Below are 14,439 nucleotides of genomic sequence, written 5' to 3' on the forward strand. Positions count from 1 at the left end.
GTTTGTAAATATAAGAGCTTAGTAGGAACTATTTTAAAATTTATATCCCGAAGGATATAAACCTATTAAACCCGGACGTTATACACTCAATCATTTACTGTGTAACTATAACCCAGCTCACAGTCATCTATTATCATATATCCATTCGGGTGTAACATAAAATCATTCCCGGAAGAAAATAGTCTCGTTAAGAAACTGTCCTACCCTGATATTAAAATACGTTCTTAATATTAGAGGTAATAGGTTTGAACTTTTAAAAGAGATACACTTTTCCAGATTTTGTATCAGAGGATGGAACAATATAGATAATATACATCGAAAGAGTCGTACATGCTCTCCTCTCACCCATGCCATGTTTTTGTTAAATTTTATTTTGCTTAAGTGTAACACGAAATGGCTCCGGGTATGTGTTGCAGCCAGCCGGCTGTTTTCGGGATGGCTGCTGTAAGCAGCACGGAGCCGCTATGCCAACCTTGTATTTATGATGCTAAATTCAAAGGTGAGTCACGTATTACCGTTAAAGAAACAAGCTACGTTACGCAGAAAACAGCAGTACTTATCAATGCATAATTTGCATTTCGAATTTATTTTTGAAGAGAAAAATATCATACAAATCTTTATCATTCAATGTGATATAAACTATATGAAATTTGTGAAAAGCTTTTCTGAAAATGGGGATTCTTTATTTTGTTTTTTTTAATTAAGTAGTATTCGGGTAACAAAATCATCTTAAAATTTACCGTTAAAAAATCTTTCGTTTTCCTTGCTGCCAGTAGATGGCAATGGGCGTGTTAAATACACAGTCTGAGTATCCGCAGCACCGTCGCGGTGCCAGACGCTGTAGTACTGATTTTCGTATTAACTCACAGTAAATCTAGACAGCGCTTTCACAGCCGGGTTATAATTTGGTGAGGCTGCTGCAAAAGTTTATGAATAGCGTATTACTGAAATGTTTTCCTGTGTTACAGTGGAGGTGAATGTTGAGAAACCCCTGCAGCCCATTCACCTGAGTTGTGAGCAGGTGGCATTGGAGATGATGAGTCTGTGCTGCCAGCTGGACCTCCTCATCAGAGCCCAGGTTCAACAGGTGAGGTGTTAAGACTCTGCAGTGTCCACAGCTCCTGTCAGTCCTCATCATTATGGTTCACCTTTATGGATGCGTCAGACAAAATATTTATTTGCTTAAACCTAGATGTGACCGTAAAACAAGTCATACCTTTAATAAGAACCCTAATCAAACCTACCTGTGATTGAAGTATGAAAATGTTCAGACATCAAGCCCCAATGCCATCCAATATTATCCTTCCTCTGGACTGAAGAAGGATAATATTGGTTTAAAGTTAAATCCAAACCAAGCTAATTAACAACTCAGATTGGATATACCTTAGAATGACAAAATCCTGTCATGTAAAATCCTGGATGTTGGACAATCATATAAATTCAGTGTTTTTTTTAGACCAACAGACCAAAACTGCCTAGTAGCTTCACAGATCCTGATTATCACTAACCTTTTTCTGTCTAGTGTTTTTTCAGTTAAAAAGGTGTAGATAATCTTAAAAGGTGAAATGAGTCAACCTTCATATTTGTACTAAAATCAAAGATAATAACAATTTACAGTCACCTGTACACTCCTTGAATACACAATTATATATCTTATTGAGATAAATCACAGTTCTACTACATTAGGCTTTACATACAGATATGAAAAAACAGTTAAGGGTTGTAGTGTGGAGCAGAAAATTGTTTTTGTACTCTTGAGCAAAGTACTTTGGATAGACATTTCCTGTAAAAAATGTGTCATCACTGTAAATTGTAACTGTTACTTGGTTTAATTACACAGGAAAGGAAAACTTTAAATTAAAAAATGGCTATAGATTTTTCTTTCACTTTCAGAAGTGATCTATTGTGTAATTTCGATTACACTGAAGAACGAGTTTTATTTGCAGCGTGCTTTAGAGAGATTGTTACTTATTTTCTGTCATTTACTGTATCATGACTTTGCACCAACATTTGCTTTTACCTCAAGGAGTTTGAGGCACTGGATTTTGTCTTTGTAAGGATGAAGAGAAAAAATGTTTTGTTACTGTTCTGATGGCAGTTTTGCATTTGATACTGGACTGGAAATGTAATACACTCTTTCTTTGTGCTAAGTAGAAGAAAGGTTTCTCCCCTTACTTACTTTACTCAATGCTGCTATTCTCCACAGTTCCAGGAGCAACTCGGACAAGATATTAGTCCAGTTGAATCAGAATCTTTCCACAGACGAGGTGAGCTTATCCATGGGGCATTATTCACCTTTCTGGTTTATGGTGTGGTGTTAAGAGCATGGAGTCACTATGTTTTACGGTGATGAATATGAATAATGAAATATGATGTGATGGCGAGAGCTAATTAAGATTTATTCCCAGTAATCACCCCTTCCTATCTAAATTTGTTCCTTGTAAGGTACATATATACACTCATGATTAATAATGATTAACCTTATCAGGATGAAAAATCTGTGGCTGCTGTCTTGGGTTTTAATATACACGAAGTGGAATTAGAAGTCTGTTTAGACAGTCTAGCTTTCCAGGGCTGTGAAACCGCCAGAACTAATTAATATTCACATTTGCATAGTCCATAGTGACAGTTTAATCTTAAAAGACACCATGACACTTTCAGGGTCATGGTGTCTTTTAATAGTAATCCATTTGTACTTACCTGTATGTCTTTCTCCTTATCTATCTTAGGCAATGGTTGTGGGTTGTTGTAATGTTCCTTTTCCCAATAATACAGGCACCAAGATAATAGAACAAATGAAACAAATTCTGGAGCATCTGCCCAAACCTGTTCCACAGCTAGAGGTAACAACTGTTTTTATTTTTTTATCTATAAATTGTTAAAAACCATATATACATTTTATATATTAAACTTCTTAATGATGAAAGTACACTTCTAGTACACCCTAAACTGATGATGTAGTTGCTTGTGTCATGTGCCAATGGCCATAAACAAGAATCAAAAACATCTGGCCTAAATTGAATTATCTGCTGTGTTTTTTTTACACTTTTCTAAGGTCTCATCAAGTTTCTTTCTAGTGTTTCTCAGCACATTCTTTGTACAGTTTCAAACTGTAACTGCTAGTGGATTCAGATGTGCAGCACGCAGGACTAAAAGCACTTTTGGAAAACATCTTCGTTTGATGGATGTCATCTGAACAAAATGGTGGTTTATGCTTAATGCAGTTTAAGAAGGCAAGTTTCTTTATTAAAGGACAATGACTCGTTGTGCTCTTAACCAGGATTACCTAGATGCAGTGGGACTGTCTACAATGTTCCCTCGAGTTGAGATCTTCATCATACACGGGAGTCCTGTTGACATGCTGGAGAATCCTCCCATGGACGGTAAGAGCTGTATGCTGTAATTATCCACTACAACACATCACATACGTGGTATTTCGGTAAACATGAGGTAATTCGTCATCTCGCCAAATTAAGGAAGTAACAAAGAATAAAAACTGACTTCTTGAATATGGACAGTTTTGTTAACCAGAACTTTGTATTTGATGCTACAGCTATGCCTGCCAGAAAGATGAACACCAATTGAATTTTTTAGTAAGCATTTACTTTTTCAGTCTTTCACTACATTTCAATCAGCAGAATTATTCTTGTATCAGAACACCATGTTATTTCCCTCAAATATATTGATGCTCTTAAAATGTCTCTTCTGTTTTTCCTCTACGCCCAGTCCTTGTTTACTGTAAAAGTTTATTCAATAACAGATTAAGAATAGAAAACAATTTAACTAGCTAACTTTCAAGAGCGACACCTCCTCACATATCTCTTCTTCGGCACTTTGTAGTAAGACTTCATGCGATGCCCAAATGGATAGAGTTAAAAAGAGTGTTTGCCTTGTTGTAATTTATTTGACAAATAATCAACAACTTATAAATCCATTGTTTCTGTTGCACTTTCACTTAATGTAAAACTTTGAAAATCATCTTGAATAAAGGCTTATGCGCAACAACAATAATAATGCTCTCCAGCACTGTTAGTTTTGCTATCTCCATAATGCAAGGTCTTATTTTTTGTTTCATTTAACAGTAAAGTTTCTGCAGCTGAACACCCCTACACACCCTGGCAGTAAAAAAGGTGACCGAACACTAAGGATATCTGAACATTCTTTTCAATATGGCAAGGCTTGTATCTACAGGTGAACAGGAATTGAGAGGGCTGGAGGATGAATTACATGCTGTTTTATTATTGCAGACTATTTTCCTCACCTTGGGAAGATGAACCAATTACTTGTCCTGAGCCAGCAGTTAGAAGATGATGTGAAACACCTGGGCAGCCACAAATACATAGCACACCAGCTGTCTGTTTTATATGTGAGTGTGCTTAGTTCATACCTCTTTGCTGCTTTCTGTTACTATTACAAATGTAAAAATGGATCTGTGATGCAGTTCATTTACAGCAATCCTTTATAATCATTTTGTGGAGTAAAATGATTTGAGCAAGGCCTTTAAAAGTTAAAATCACAACCACAACTATATTGGGGCAGAATTTCTTTTTATTTTGTGCTGAACTTATTAGGGTTGATAATAGCTACTTACACCCTATAAATAGCTCTGTATTATTATTACACGTGTTTAACCTCCTTAATCATTAATATTACTGTTTAATGTCTTTGCATTTTAATTTGGAGGGTTGAACTTTTCCATTTCTTTTGTTGAATTTTACACTAAACTCTTAAACATAACTTCTACAGGTGGGTGGCTGAAAGCAAACCAATTAAGGCTTCATAACCTACCATATTTTCTACTATTTCACTTGATAAATACAATTGATTGTTTTTTGTGACCAGCTAGAATCACCATTTGTTGGCAACTGTGATATTCAAAATCATTAAAAATTAACGCTAGTTGATACTGTCACGAAGCGTCTTTCAGGACCCTATGCAGACAGAACAATCAGGAAGGGAGTGAGAAAACACGGGGAAAAAGACTAGGATAGGGGCTGGAAGAAGAACAGGGGGCGTGTCCAAGGTGCGCTGGTGTTTGGGGGGGGTCCAGGGCAAACAAGTCCAAGGGACTCCGTAAAATAATCCAGGGAAAGCCAATGTCCACAGCTGGGTGATCCATCCTGACACAGACAATGTAGTTAAAAGCCAGAGCGGGTCCGGTGAAGGGTTGAGGGAATAAAAGGGGGTAACAGGACCAGACACTCCAGTCCCAGACCCAGAAGGTCAGGACTCCGTTGTGAAGCCTCTGCTGTCGGGTCACTCCTGGACTCGCGTGTAGGCGGGCTTCCAGGCGTTCATCTTCCAAAGCTCAGCCCAGATTGGCAGGAACGTCTGGCTTTTATAGCAGTGGGGGCTGGAATCGAAGGCAGGTGCAGGAGATAACGAATAAAACAAGGGCTGAAGCGTCCTTAAGAGGAGGGGTTTACGATCGTGACAGATACGCAATCCAAATACACAGAAAATGGACAAAAGCACTGGTTCTTGTTGGTTCTTCCAAGATTGCTTATTTTCATTAACGCTGGTAATTGCTAGTCTATAAATTACCTAATTTTATCAAATTGGAATTTTTTTGGCCACTTACAACCTGTCTGTTGTCTTTAACTTGTTACAGCAAGTTATCAGCTCTTTCAAAGGCATCACGCCACTATCCATTCTCAAGAGGGACATTGAAGCCAATTTCAAATCATTGAAACTGTCACTGGCCACAGAGCAGGAATCCAAGCAAGAGCCCCAGTTGCCTGCACATTACGTCAGCTGGTAAGACCATAGATGCAGTCCTCTCCTTTGTAGGGGAGGTGACTAACCTACCACATCTCTTCTTTATTTTAATGACCATATTTAGTGAGCAGTGACAAAGCAGTTTGGCACCTCAGACAGAAGCACGTTCTTTGCTCTGTTAGTGAACCACTGAGAAGTTGGTGTTGGCACCACCGAGGCATAACTACAGACTCAACTGTTGCAGGCAGAAGGTCCTATTTCTGGAATTTTGTACCACAGCTGCTTCAGGATCCTATTACCCTGTGTAATATCAATTAAAATATGTTTCGGGGCTCCCAGGTGTCTCACCCTGAAAAAGCGCTCTGATGGGTATGTCCATAAATCAATTGTATTTCTATAGCACAAAAAATGAAGGACCAACTTTCTTTCCTACAGCGAGGCTAAGCAATTACCTATTTCAGTTTGCCTTATACGTAATGTTGCAAGATGTGTACTTGAACTGCTCTGCACATTCTGGGCAGGTAGGCATCTGGGTGATCACCAGCATATAGCACCTTCACAGTGAATAGGAAGCAGTAATGTACACCAGTATATGGTGAGCATACTGGTGCACTTTGGCTGCCATTGCATCATCCAGGTATTGTACACTGTGATGATTTTTGGAGGGGAACATAAAAAACGTTACAAATGAGAGGAGGCTGTTTGGCCCATGTGGACAGTTCAGTAAATAGTAGTCAATAGATCCAAGGATCACATCCAGCCATTTCTCTAGCTGGTCCACACTGCCACATGTTGAATTGGTGCAATTATTATTATTATTATTATTATTATTATTATTATTATTATTATTAAAATGTTCTCAATTGCAATGGACCCAAAATAAAATCTGATGCCCTCTAGAGGTTACTAAGTACAACTCTGGCTTTGGACTGTGCAATCTTTTATAACTCTTGTTGTCGACAGTTATATTGCTCAGGTCTAAACGCTGGTTTGTGTCTTCGCAGGATATTGAATCTGACCCAGAGCCTTATATCGTTAGTGTCGTCTCTCCCCGAGAAGCTGACGGAAGACCTGGGTCCAGCGATGTCCTTTGTCGCCAGCCTCACATGACCCCTGCCCGCTCAGCTCCTGCTGCAGGGGCTGGGTCACCTAGCCCTCCCGGGCCATGAAGTGGGGTCCGCAGTGACCGAGATACCGTCACAGCTGCAATCCACCCACCAGCTCCAATTACAAACCCAGTTCTTCATGGTGGCGTTCTGCTTGCGTCGATTAAAGAGCTAGAAATCTGCAGCTAGTGGGTAGATTGAAGAGTTGGCTTAACACAAGTCATTCAGTAAATTACAGTAGTGTACTGTAGTATATGAGTATAGTATAGATAGAACAGTATGTAATTTCAGGGTCTAAGTTAAATTCTTATAAATAAGATAATTATTTTAAGATTAGGTTTAATATTGTAGTATGCATGTGAGGTGCAACTTTGGACATATCTCAGGTTAGGGATCGTTTCGGGACCATGGTGCCAGAGTAAGTTGGTATTGACTTAACTGCTCCAGACTATTATTCCAATGAACAAATGCAGTTTTCCAGTTACTGTACATTGTTTTCAAAACTGATTGCAATTTTACTTGATTTGTTTCCTTCTTCCTTGTATTATGGTTATGAAAATGTCGAAAAGGTTATGAAAACAGGTAACATAAGAACACAACTCCTGATGCTGCTGTCAGATTGTGGTTAACATTAGATCATAATGAAGGCTACAAACAAGATGAGGCAGTTTGGTCCATCTGGCCTGTTGAGTAGATGGTAGTTAATAGATCTTACGGTCACATCCAGCCAGAGAACTCTAAAGGAAGCCAAGGTACTGGCTTCAGCCACATGGCTGGGTAGCTGGTCCATACTGGCACATGTGGAGTTGATGCAATGAAGCAGTGTTTATTATTATTATTATTTTAACTGCAGTGTCATTGTCACCTAAAGCAAAGATTCAGTATTATGAACTGCTGTGTTATAGTGCAGATCAACTACAGCATATGTATAGACAAACCTACAGTAAAAGTTAAAAAAGCAGATAAATAGACAAAATTATGCCTGATACTGCAGTAAACGGATGCAGTCCAGAGCCCTAACCATGTAACCTAACCATACTGCTGCCTTCTGAGGTTTGAGTGACCTTCTGATCTGTTATTGCAGATCTCTTTCTATACTGTTTGTTAGAAGTATTCATTTTTGTTTTTTGTTTTCCAGGTGGCAGCTATTTTTTTTAAATCCAGTTTAATGTTCATCGATTCTGTATAGGCCCTTATCACATCCATAATACATCTTGATTAAACGGAAAGCATTTCAAAAGTGGTTCAAGTACCATTACACATAATGGTGAAAGGTTGTGTGTACATTTTCTAAAGCATTGAGGGATGTGGTACCAACACTGATTAGAATGTTGTTTATCAGAAAGTAATTGTTATGTGACTGTACTGTATCTCTTTTAATAAAGCTATACTGTTTGAATTTGTCAGGCCTCCTTCCCTGTTAAAAGATAACATTTTATTATTGCTCTTAACAAATTAAAGTGATTTCTGTCTATTCAAAAAGCTGAACACAAGTAGACTCCAAATGGTCTATTTTACACGTAGGAAAAAGGACATTTGCACAGGTTCCACATCTGGATTCATTATAAATCCATACGTGCGTTTCGGAAATACAGACGTTGGAAGCATGATGCTGGTTTGAACATTTTATAAGCATTTTATGAGATTGTGTCAGTATTGATTTTCTATGATATATGACAGAAGATACGACCGTCTGAAATGAAACGGAATTTGTGATCGTAGCAAAAGGTAGATCACAACAGAGCTCGTGTCTTATTCCTAGGTTTTGAACCATTTTGTATTTGTCAGAAGTCGTAAAATGTTTATATACAGTACATCTATGACATGGGTGTGATGTACTGCTTGTATGATGTACTACTTGTAAGAGCATTCCAGAACGACAGCAGCAATACAAATAACGAAAAAAAAACAAGAACAACTGTGCCGTTCTTAATGGTTTAATAAAAATATTGTCCCTCAAGCAGATTAACTGGATTACAAATCGTGTAAACTATCACAGAACAATTTCCTGAACTGCACTAAAAATCCCCGTACCGTCACAACACCATTCCCATTATAATAACTAAAGCCTTCCAACTCATCAATTTCATACACACTTTGTGACGTCACGTTGGTCATAGCGATGGAGTTAGGGTTCCTGGATGCTTTTTAACGTTATTATCCCCCCTTATTCATTTCATGAAAACATCGCGCTGTTAACTGTGTACATAATGAAGATTCATAGTTGTTACAAAATATACTCCTCGGAGAGTATGTTTGATGTCTGATTTGGGCTGCCTGTTTTTTCACATTGTGCTGTTGTGCAAGGAAGTACGAATTTAGAGATGGTCCCTTAATGGGGAAAAAACCACATGTAACTCCCAAGATTCCGAGGTCATGACAATGTAAATAAGCGACAAGGAAGGAAGAGTTATGTGGGTTGTTCGTTTTTATACAAATACGCGGTTCCTCCTCAGTGTGTCGGTCTTGCAGACGGCACAACGCACCATTTCTTCGGGGTCCCACCTCCTGCATTTTTGACAGCTTTGTTTTTACGAGGTAATGCCGCTGGATGGCGCGCTGACGTTACCCAGGAATTTGGCATCTTGGGCCCCAATGCAACAAGGCTTTTTCTTCTCTTGATCTGTTTCCAGCAAGAGCGATTTCTAGGTAAGATACGAGGGGGAGGCGAGAGTCAATAGAAACCGCAGGGCGTCGCACTGTGAACGGATTCGCAACAACCTGCACGAAAGAGATAAACCAGATTAGCGCCTCTCATAGCAAAAAACTAAAACAGAAATGGTAAATGTGCTCAGGGTTCACAATCTCAAGCTCTGGGCCGAAAGAGTCAAGTTCAGTTTGTTTTGGAAGGAAGCTGGGGGGGTGACGGCGAGCAGGAGATGAGAACCCAGAATGACAGGCAGAATCACCAATCACATCCTCGGCAATGACTTGACTGACAACTGGGTGGCGAATGACGGCTCACCGTGGGCGGTGCTGGTACCGGTTACCATTGCACCGATTTTTCCTCTCCCCAGGTAGTGTTGTGCTGTTCGTGCTTAGCTGCGGGATTTTTAAAAGAATTGCATATGCTGCAAATGTAACATTGCGTCAACAGCTGCATTTTGCAAACTCGAAACGGTCTTGCGTTCTTTTTTGTTGCTGTTTCTCATCGAGTTCAGTCTAGGGTTCAGTTTGCGTTTACCACGACGTTAAATTACAACCGCACAGAGCTGAGAAAACGGTGCCATACCATGCCACTCGAGATATTGCTTACAGTTCGCTGTCATATTAGAGCAAAAACAAGCTATTCATCGAGTATTGATTACGTTGAATGAAGTAGTCATAAAGTATAACTGCAAAACCCATTTGGTCAATTTATGAGAATATATTCCAAGGTTAAGATTTTGTATGAATTATTATACGGATTTGTTAAATATGAAACAAAATCAAAATCAAACAGGCAACCAAATAAATGCAATTGTTTTTATTTTTCTCATTTCCTTGTACTTTGTTTCTCAGCTGAATATATCTTCTCGGGTACTTTTCCCCAAATGCTCAGCCTCACTCTTTAGTCAAGATGGGCCAATTGAAACGTACTGTACGCAGAGCATCGTGCTAACTACGTGATCTTGAGGTTAGCATGCAGTTCCGCACGCTAGATTAATACATTGCAACAAACGTGGCTGCAGATATTAGTCTCCAGTTCCTTCATACAGCCAGTAGCTATATCACCCTCCAACTCACAACTGGCAACCCACTGTAGCTGAACAGGTGTGAGCCTGGGCAGAACCTTGCATAGGTGTTAGTGGGGCCAGCAGGGGGCGCTCACCCTGCGGTCTGGGTCGGTCCTAATGCCCCCAGTATAGTGGCGGGGACACTGTACTGTAAAAGACTCAAACCGAGGTCATGACTATCTGTGATTATTAAAAAGGACCGACATTTCTCGAAAAGAGTAGGGTTATTACCCCGATGTCCTGGCCAAATCTCGCAATCATGGTAATAATTGGTAATCCTCCTAATAATCCCCATCTATCAATTGGCTTCATTGTTCTGCTGTCCAGTGATAGCTGGTGTACGGTGAGCATGCGGGAGCAATTCGGCCAGTGGAGGGGAGGGCGTATTATTATTATTATTTTAAATCTTCTCAGTATCAACGAACCTCCAAAATAAAACCCGAAGCCCTCAAAGGGTACAAAAGTTGGGGACTAAGTTCTTGCTGTAGACTTAACAATTTAAAATGCAATACCTTTACTGAGGGGAACACCGAATCACATGAGAAAGATCCTAATAGTAGTACTGTAACAGTAATAGAAGTATCAGTTTGTTACTGAAATAACATAATTAAAACGTAATGATTTTAAGATTTCATCGCTGTAAAATGCTAGTTAGGTGACTTCATCTGCAGTATTTTATCTGCATAGATATTAAAAATAAAATTAATTTCTAATGAGCATCCAACTACGAAAATAGTAATGTATATATATGTTGGCCCACATATTAGTTCAAGTGGGTAGCTGCGTCAGCATGGAACAAGTAAAGGTTTATTCTTAAGCCTTCTGAAGGCTCCACAGCTGAAACATTGTTTCTTTTCCAGCACGGAATAAACCTTTACTTGTTGTATTTTTTGCCACATATAAGTTTACTGGTACTCATAATTAAAATATTCGGAATCAGTTCCTGCTTGGTAGAAAAGCAGCTTAATCCTTAGTATTGTGCTAAGAATGGGATCAATTCGTCATCAGCTTTGTTCCACAGGTTTTTTTCCTGTAATTAAGGAGGCAGCTGTTGGGTGATCCCGAGACTGTGTTGTACTAGCTAGTACTTAACATAGTACAGTAAGTCAGCAAGTTCTTTCTGTTTCGGCGCTAGTCACAATTATGTGACTGGGATCAATAATTCAAGCTAAAATCAAGCCCCTTCTCCTCTCCAGGACAGTGTTGAGTTAGAGGTTTTCTTACCTTTCACGGAAAAAAAGAACGCAGGATAGCCAAGATAGAATAAGTCCCAGCTGTGATGTTAGCGCTTTGAAGATGGACTTGGGCTGGGTCGCTGCCTTTGTGTTTGGGAATCGGGTGGCGCGTTGTTAGGTTGCTAGAGGAACACCTCATTCTCCATTCGAGGATTTCCCTCTGGGGCCTCGACAGGGGGCAATTAGTGAACAACACCTGAGAAACCTGCTTCTCCACCACCAACTGCTGGCATGGAAACCCCACTTGTTCATGAAGCCGAATTGTCTTTACCTCTCAAGCTTCAGTTTTAGTGCCCCATTGGCAAGTGTTTGGAAAATTCAGCATTACTCACAGCATTACCTTTTATTTTGTATTCATGGTTACTTTTATTTGAATTAATTTATAGAAGAGGATATTTTATTGAAGGAGTCTGAGTGAAATACTTTGCACAAAGGTACAGCATCAGTGCCTGGCCTGGGGTTCGAATCTCCTAACCTTCCACTTACAAGTCTAACCACTGCTCCCACTGCTGTAGTGTCTTACCCTTTGTTACTCTAAGTTTTAGTTTACTTAGAAGTGCTTTGGAATGAAATTAAAGAGCCCTGCTTAATTAAAATGAGTTAGCCAAAACACATTAAACAAGAAGAGGCTAGCAGCCCAATTAGCTTGTTGAAGTGCTGGTGGCTAATTAATTAGAACATTTCATCCAGCATTTCCTTGAAAAAAGCCAGGATATAGGATACATTTGAAAACATGGCAGGTTGGCATGTTCCAGTTCCCACAACACTTGGTCCACAAATGTTAAAAATCTCAGTTTTAAATTCATGACTAATAGTTGTGTATTCTGTTTCACTTTTCACTGTTGATTTTATTTGGGTTGGGTTGGGTTATTTTTGTCATCAGTGGAATTTGTAGCAATACTTCTGCTGAAGTGCCTGTGTCAGACTTGCGAGGTAACTTACAGGTGTGCTTGTATTTGACGTTGTGTCACATAGACGGTATGGTAGGGCAGAGTTGCTGTACCAAAGGCAACGTATTTAGACAATTACCCGTTAGTAGGTAACATGAACACTTTTGCTTCCAGTGTGCTGATCTGTTTTTTTTTTTAAGATTTTGCTCTGCTGGATGGTGATTCTGAAATATAACCCTGCACATGATCATGGCCTCCATCTGAACATGTAAGAGATGATAGCAGAGCCAACATTATCTACCAGATCGTCCCTGCAAAAGTAAGACTCTGGACTTCACAGAGCCCCAAGTACAGGGCTCCTAAATGTGGTAAACGACCATTTCTTTTGCAGCCTGAGGACATAAAGCATATTTCCCACCGGACTTTGTGAAAGGGAGTTTTGTTTTATGTGCCTTGTTTCCTCAAGATTGCAATTCCAATGTTAAAAGTAATGGATTTTGATACTTAGACATCTAGAGCTAATGTTGTTACCATCACTCAGTTTCACCTAGTCTTGTCTACTGTTCCTGCTTTACCTACCCTATGTTGCCACAGACCCTTTACTGTGTCCTAGTGTTCAGAGCTCATCAGGCTTAGCCTACTCAAAGTTAACAAAATTATGACATGAAAGTAGAGTATTGAAACCCTTTGCACAGATATAAATAACATTGGATATCAAGGATCTCAGATGAAATCACAGATCTATTTGAAATTCTAGACAGGATTCCCCTTCACCAGCCCTAGAGTGGAGTGATTAATAGAGGTCAATGTACTGTACTGTATGTATGTGTGCTTGTAGTGGAAGATGCCTGCATCTATGGGTGTTTTTCTTCACAATTTTCAGAGAGAATTCTATTGCTGACGTCACCTCTGGCTCTGCAGCTCACACCCCTAATGCCGTGAAAAATGAGAACAGACAGAAGACAGTGGTTCGTATTCGTCACATGAAAAAATCTTTGGTGCTATATATACCGATGGAAAAAAGAAATACAACACCTCCTCCTCCACACTCTGGCCCTCCCGTCTGCGTGGAACAGGCTGAAGAGTGACTCATCCGTGAAGAGGACCTGATGCCACTGCTGACGAGTCCATCACAGCCTCCGTCTGGCCCAAGACAGTCGGTTGTGATGTCTAGTAGTTGTGAGCAGAGGGCCTCTGACAGGCTGCCTTGCTCTAAGGCCAGCAGTATGGGGCCTCACTCTCCTGTCACCGATGTGGGCGTTGTGTCTGCAGGCAGTTTCAGCAGCAGTACAGGTGGAAGATCTGAAACGATCTCTCAGATGGACCAGTCTGATGTGTCAGTCCTGCTCTGGTGTGGTCACTTAGGGCAACCTGATCTTGGACGGTCATCTGTCCTGCCAGTCTGCTGAAACCTTCTCTGCAGTTGGGACACAGTGGAGCGGCTATCTCCATAGTGTTTGGCAACGCTGGCACATGACATGCCTGCTTGCAGCATGCAAATGGCCCTCTCCCTTGCTTCTGGTGACATTCTAGGCATTATTGAATGCACAGAAAACTGTGGTCTTTTTCTTACTGTAACCTAAGCTTTGAATTAAGGCCTTTTTAAAGGTGACCTGATCAGGCATTGTTCCACCTGGACCTCGTTGGGTAAAAGTGCACCTCATGAGCTTTTGTGTGATTGGCAAGTTGCAATGCCTCACTGCACAAGCTGTATTGCTGGTCAGAGGGCTTAAAACAAATTGACAACTTTTTGTGAAAGTACATAAGCTATAAC

At 40.0% G+C, this 14,439-nt stretch overlaps 2 protein-coding genes and 1 long non-coding RNA gene across 7 annotated transcripts in view; 2 read left to right on the forward strand and 1 right to left on the reverse strand.

Annotated features, from left to right (window-relative positions):
* Positions 1-390: 390 nt before the first annotated feature.
* LOC107079406 (uncharacterized) lies at positions 391-8,227 on the forward strand. Of its 2 annotated transcripts, XM_015363357.2 has the most exons (9): positions 391-499; positions 969-1,087; positions 2,207-2,267; positions 2,776-2,843; positions 3,281-3,383; positions 4,083-4,130; positions 4,248-4,366; positions 5,612-5,757; positions 6,723-8,227. In XM_015363357.2, the coding sequence occupies exons 1-9, from the start codon at positions 394-396 to the stop codon at positions 6,826-6,828; spliced, it is 876 nt and encodes a 291-aa protein (XP_015218843.1). In that variant the 5' UTR covers positions 391-393; the 3' UTR covers positions 6,829-8,227. The 2 variants fall into 2 exon arrangements, with proteins under 2 accessions (XP_015218843.1, XP_015218844.1); XM_015363358.2 differs by lacking the exon at positions 4,083-4,130.
* A 520-nt stretch (positions 8,228-8,747) lies between these two features.
* On the reverse strand, positions 8,748-11,873 carry LOC138223151 (uncharacterized). The gene is made up of 2 exons (XR_011181673.1): positions 11,765-11,873; positions 8,748-9,545 (listed from the first exon to the last, which is right to left on the reverse strand). It is a non-coding gene; the product is annotated as an uncharacterized lncRNA (long non-coding RNA).
* LOC102687179 (cohesin subunit SA-2) overlaps positions 9,029-14,439 on the forward strand; it is a 38,176-nt gene continuing 32,765 nt past the window's right edge. For 3 of the 4 annotated variants that reach the window (XM_069179092.1, XM_069179094.1, XM_069179095.1), the window contains exons 1-3: positions 9,029-9,473; positions 12,866-12,984; positions 13,549-13,633. In XM_069179092.1, the coding sequence (XP_069035193.1) occupies positions 12,941-12,984; positions 13,549-13,633 (129 nt within the window). In that variant the 5' untranslated portion in view covers positions 9,029-9,473; positions 12,866-12,940. Of the gene's footprint in view, positions 9,474-9,540; positions 9,842-12,865; positions 12,985-13,548; positions 13,634-14,439 lie in introns of those variants that run through there. The other variant, XM_069179093.1, reaches the window with a different exon arrangement.

This window comes from Lepisosteus oculatus, chromosome 15 (assembly GCF_040954835.1).
Source record: "Lepisosteus oculatus isolate fLepOcu1 chromosome 15, fLepOcu1.hap2, whole genome shotgun sequence".
Taxonomy (NCBI): Eukaryota; Metazoa; Chordata; class Actinopteri; order Semionotiformes; family Lepisosteidae; genus Lepisosteus; species Lepisosteus oculatus.

Coding starts and splice junctions, on each gene's coding strand:
- LOC107079406 (XM_015363357.2), top strand. CDS start 394: ATGGCTCCGGGTATGTGTTGCAGCCAGCCGGCTGTTTTCGGGATGGCT. Junction 2,268..2,775: donor AGAATCTTTCCACAGACGAG/GTGAGCTTATCC, acceptor CCAATAATACAG/GCACCAAGATAATAGAACAA. Junction 4,131..4,247: donor ACACCCTGGCAGTAAAAAAG/GTGACCGAACAC, acceptor TTATTATTGCAG/ACTATTTTCCTCACCTTGGG.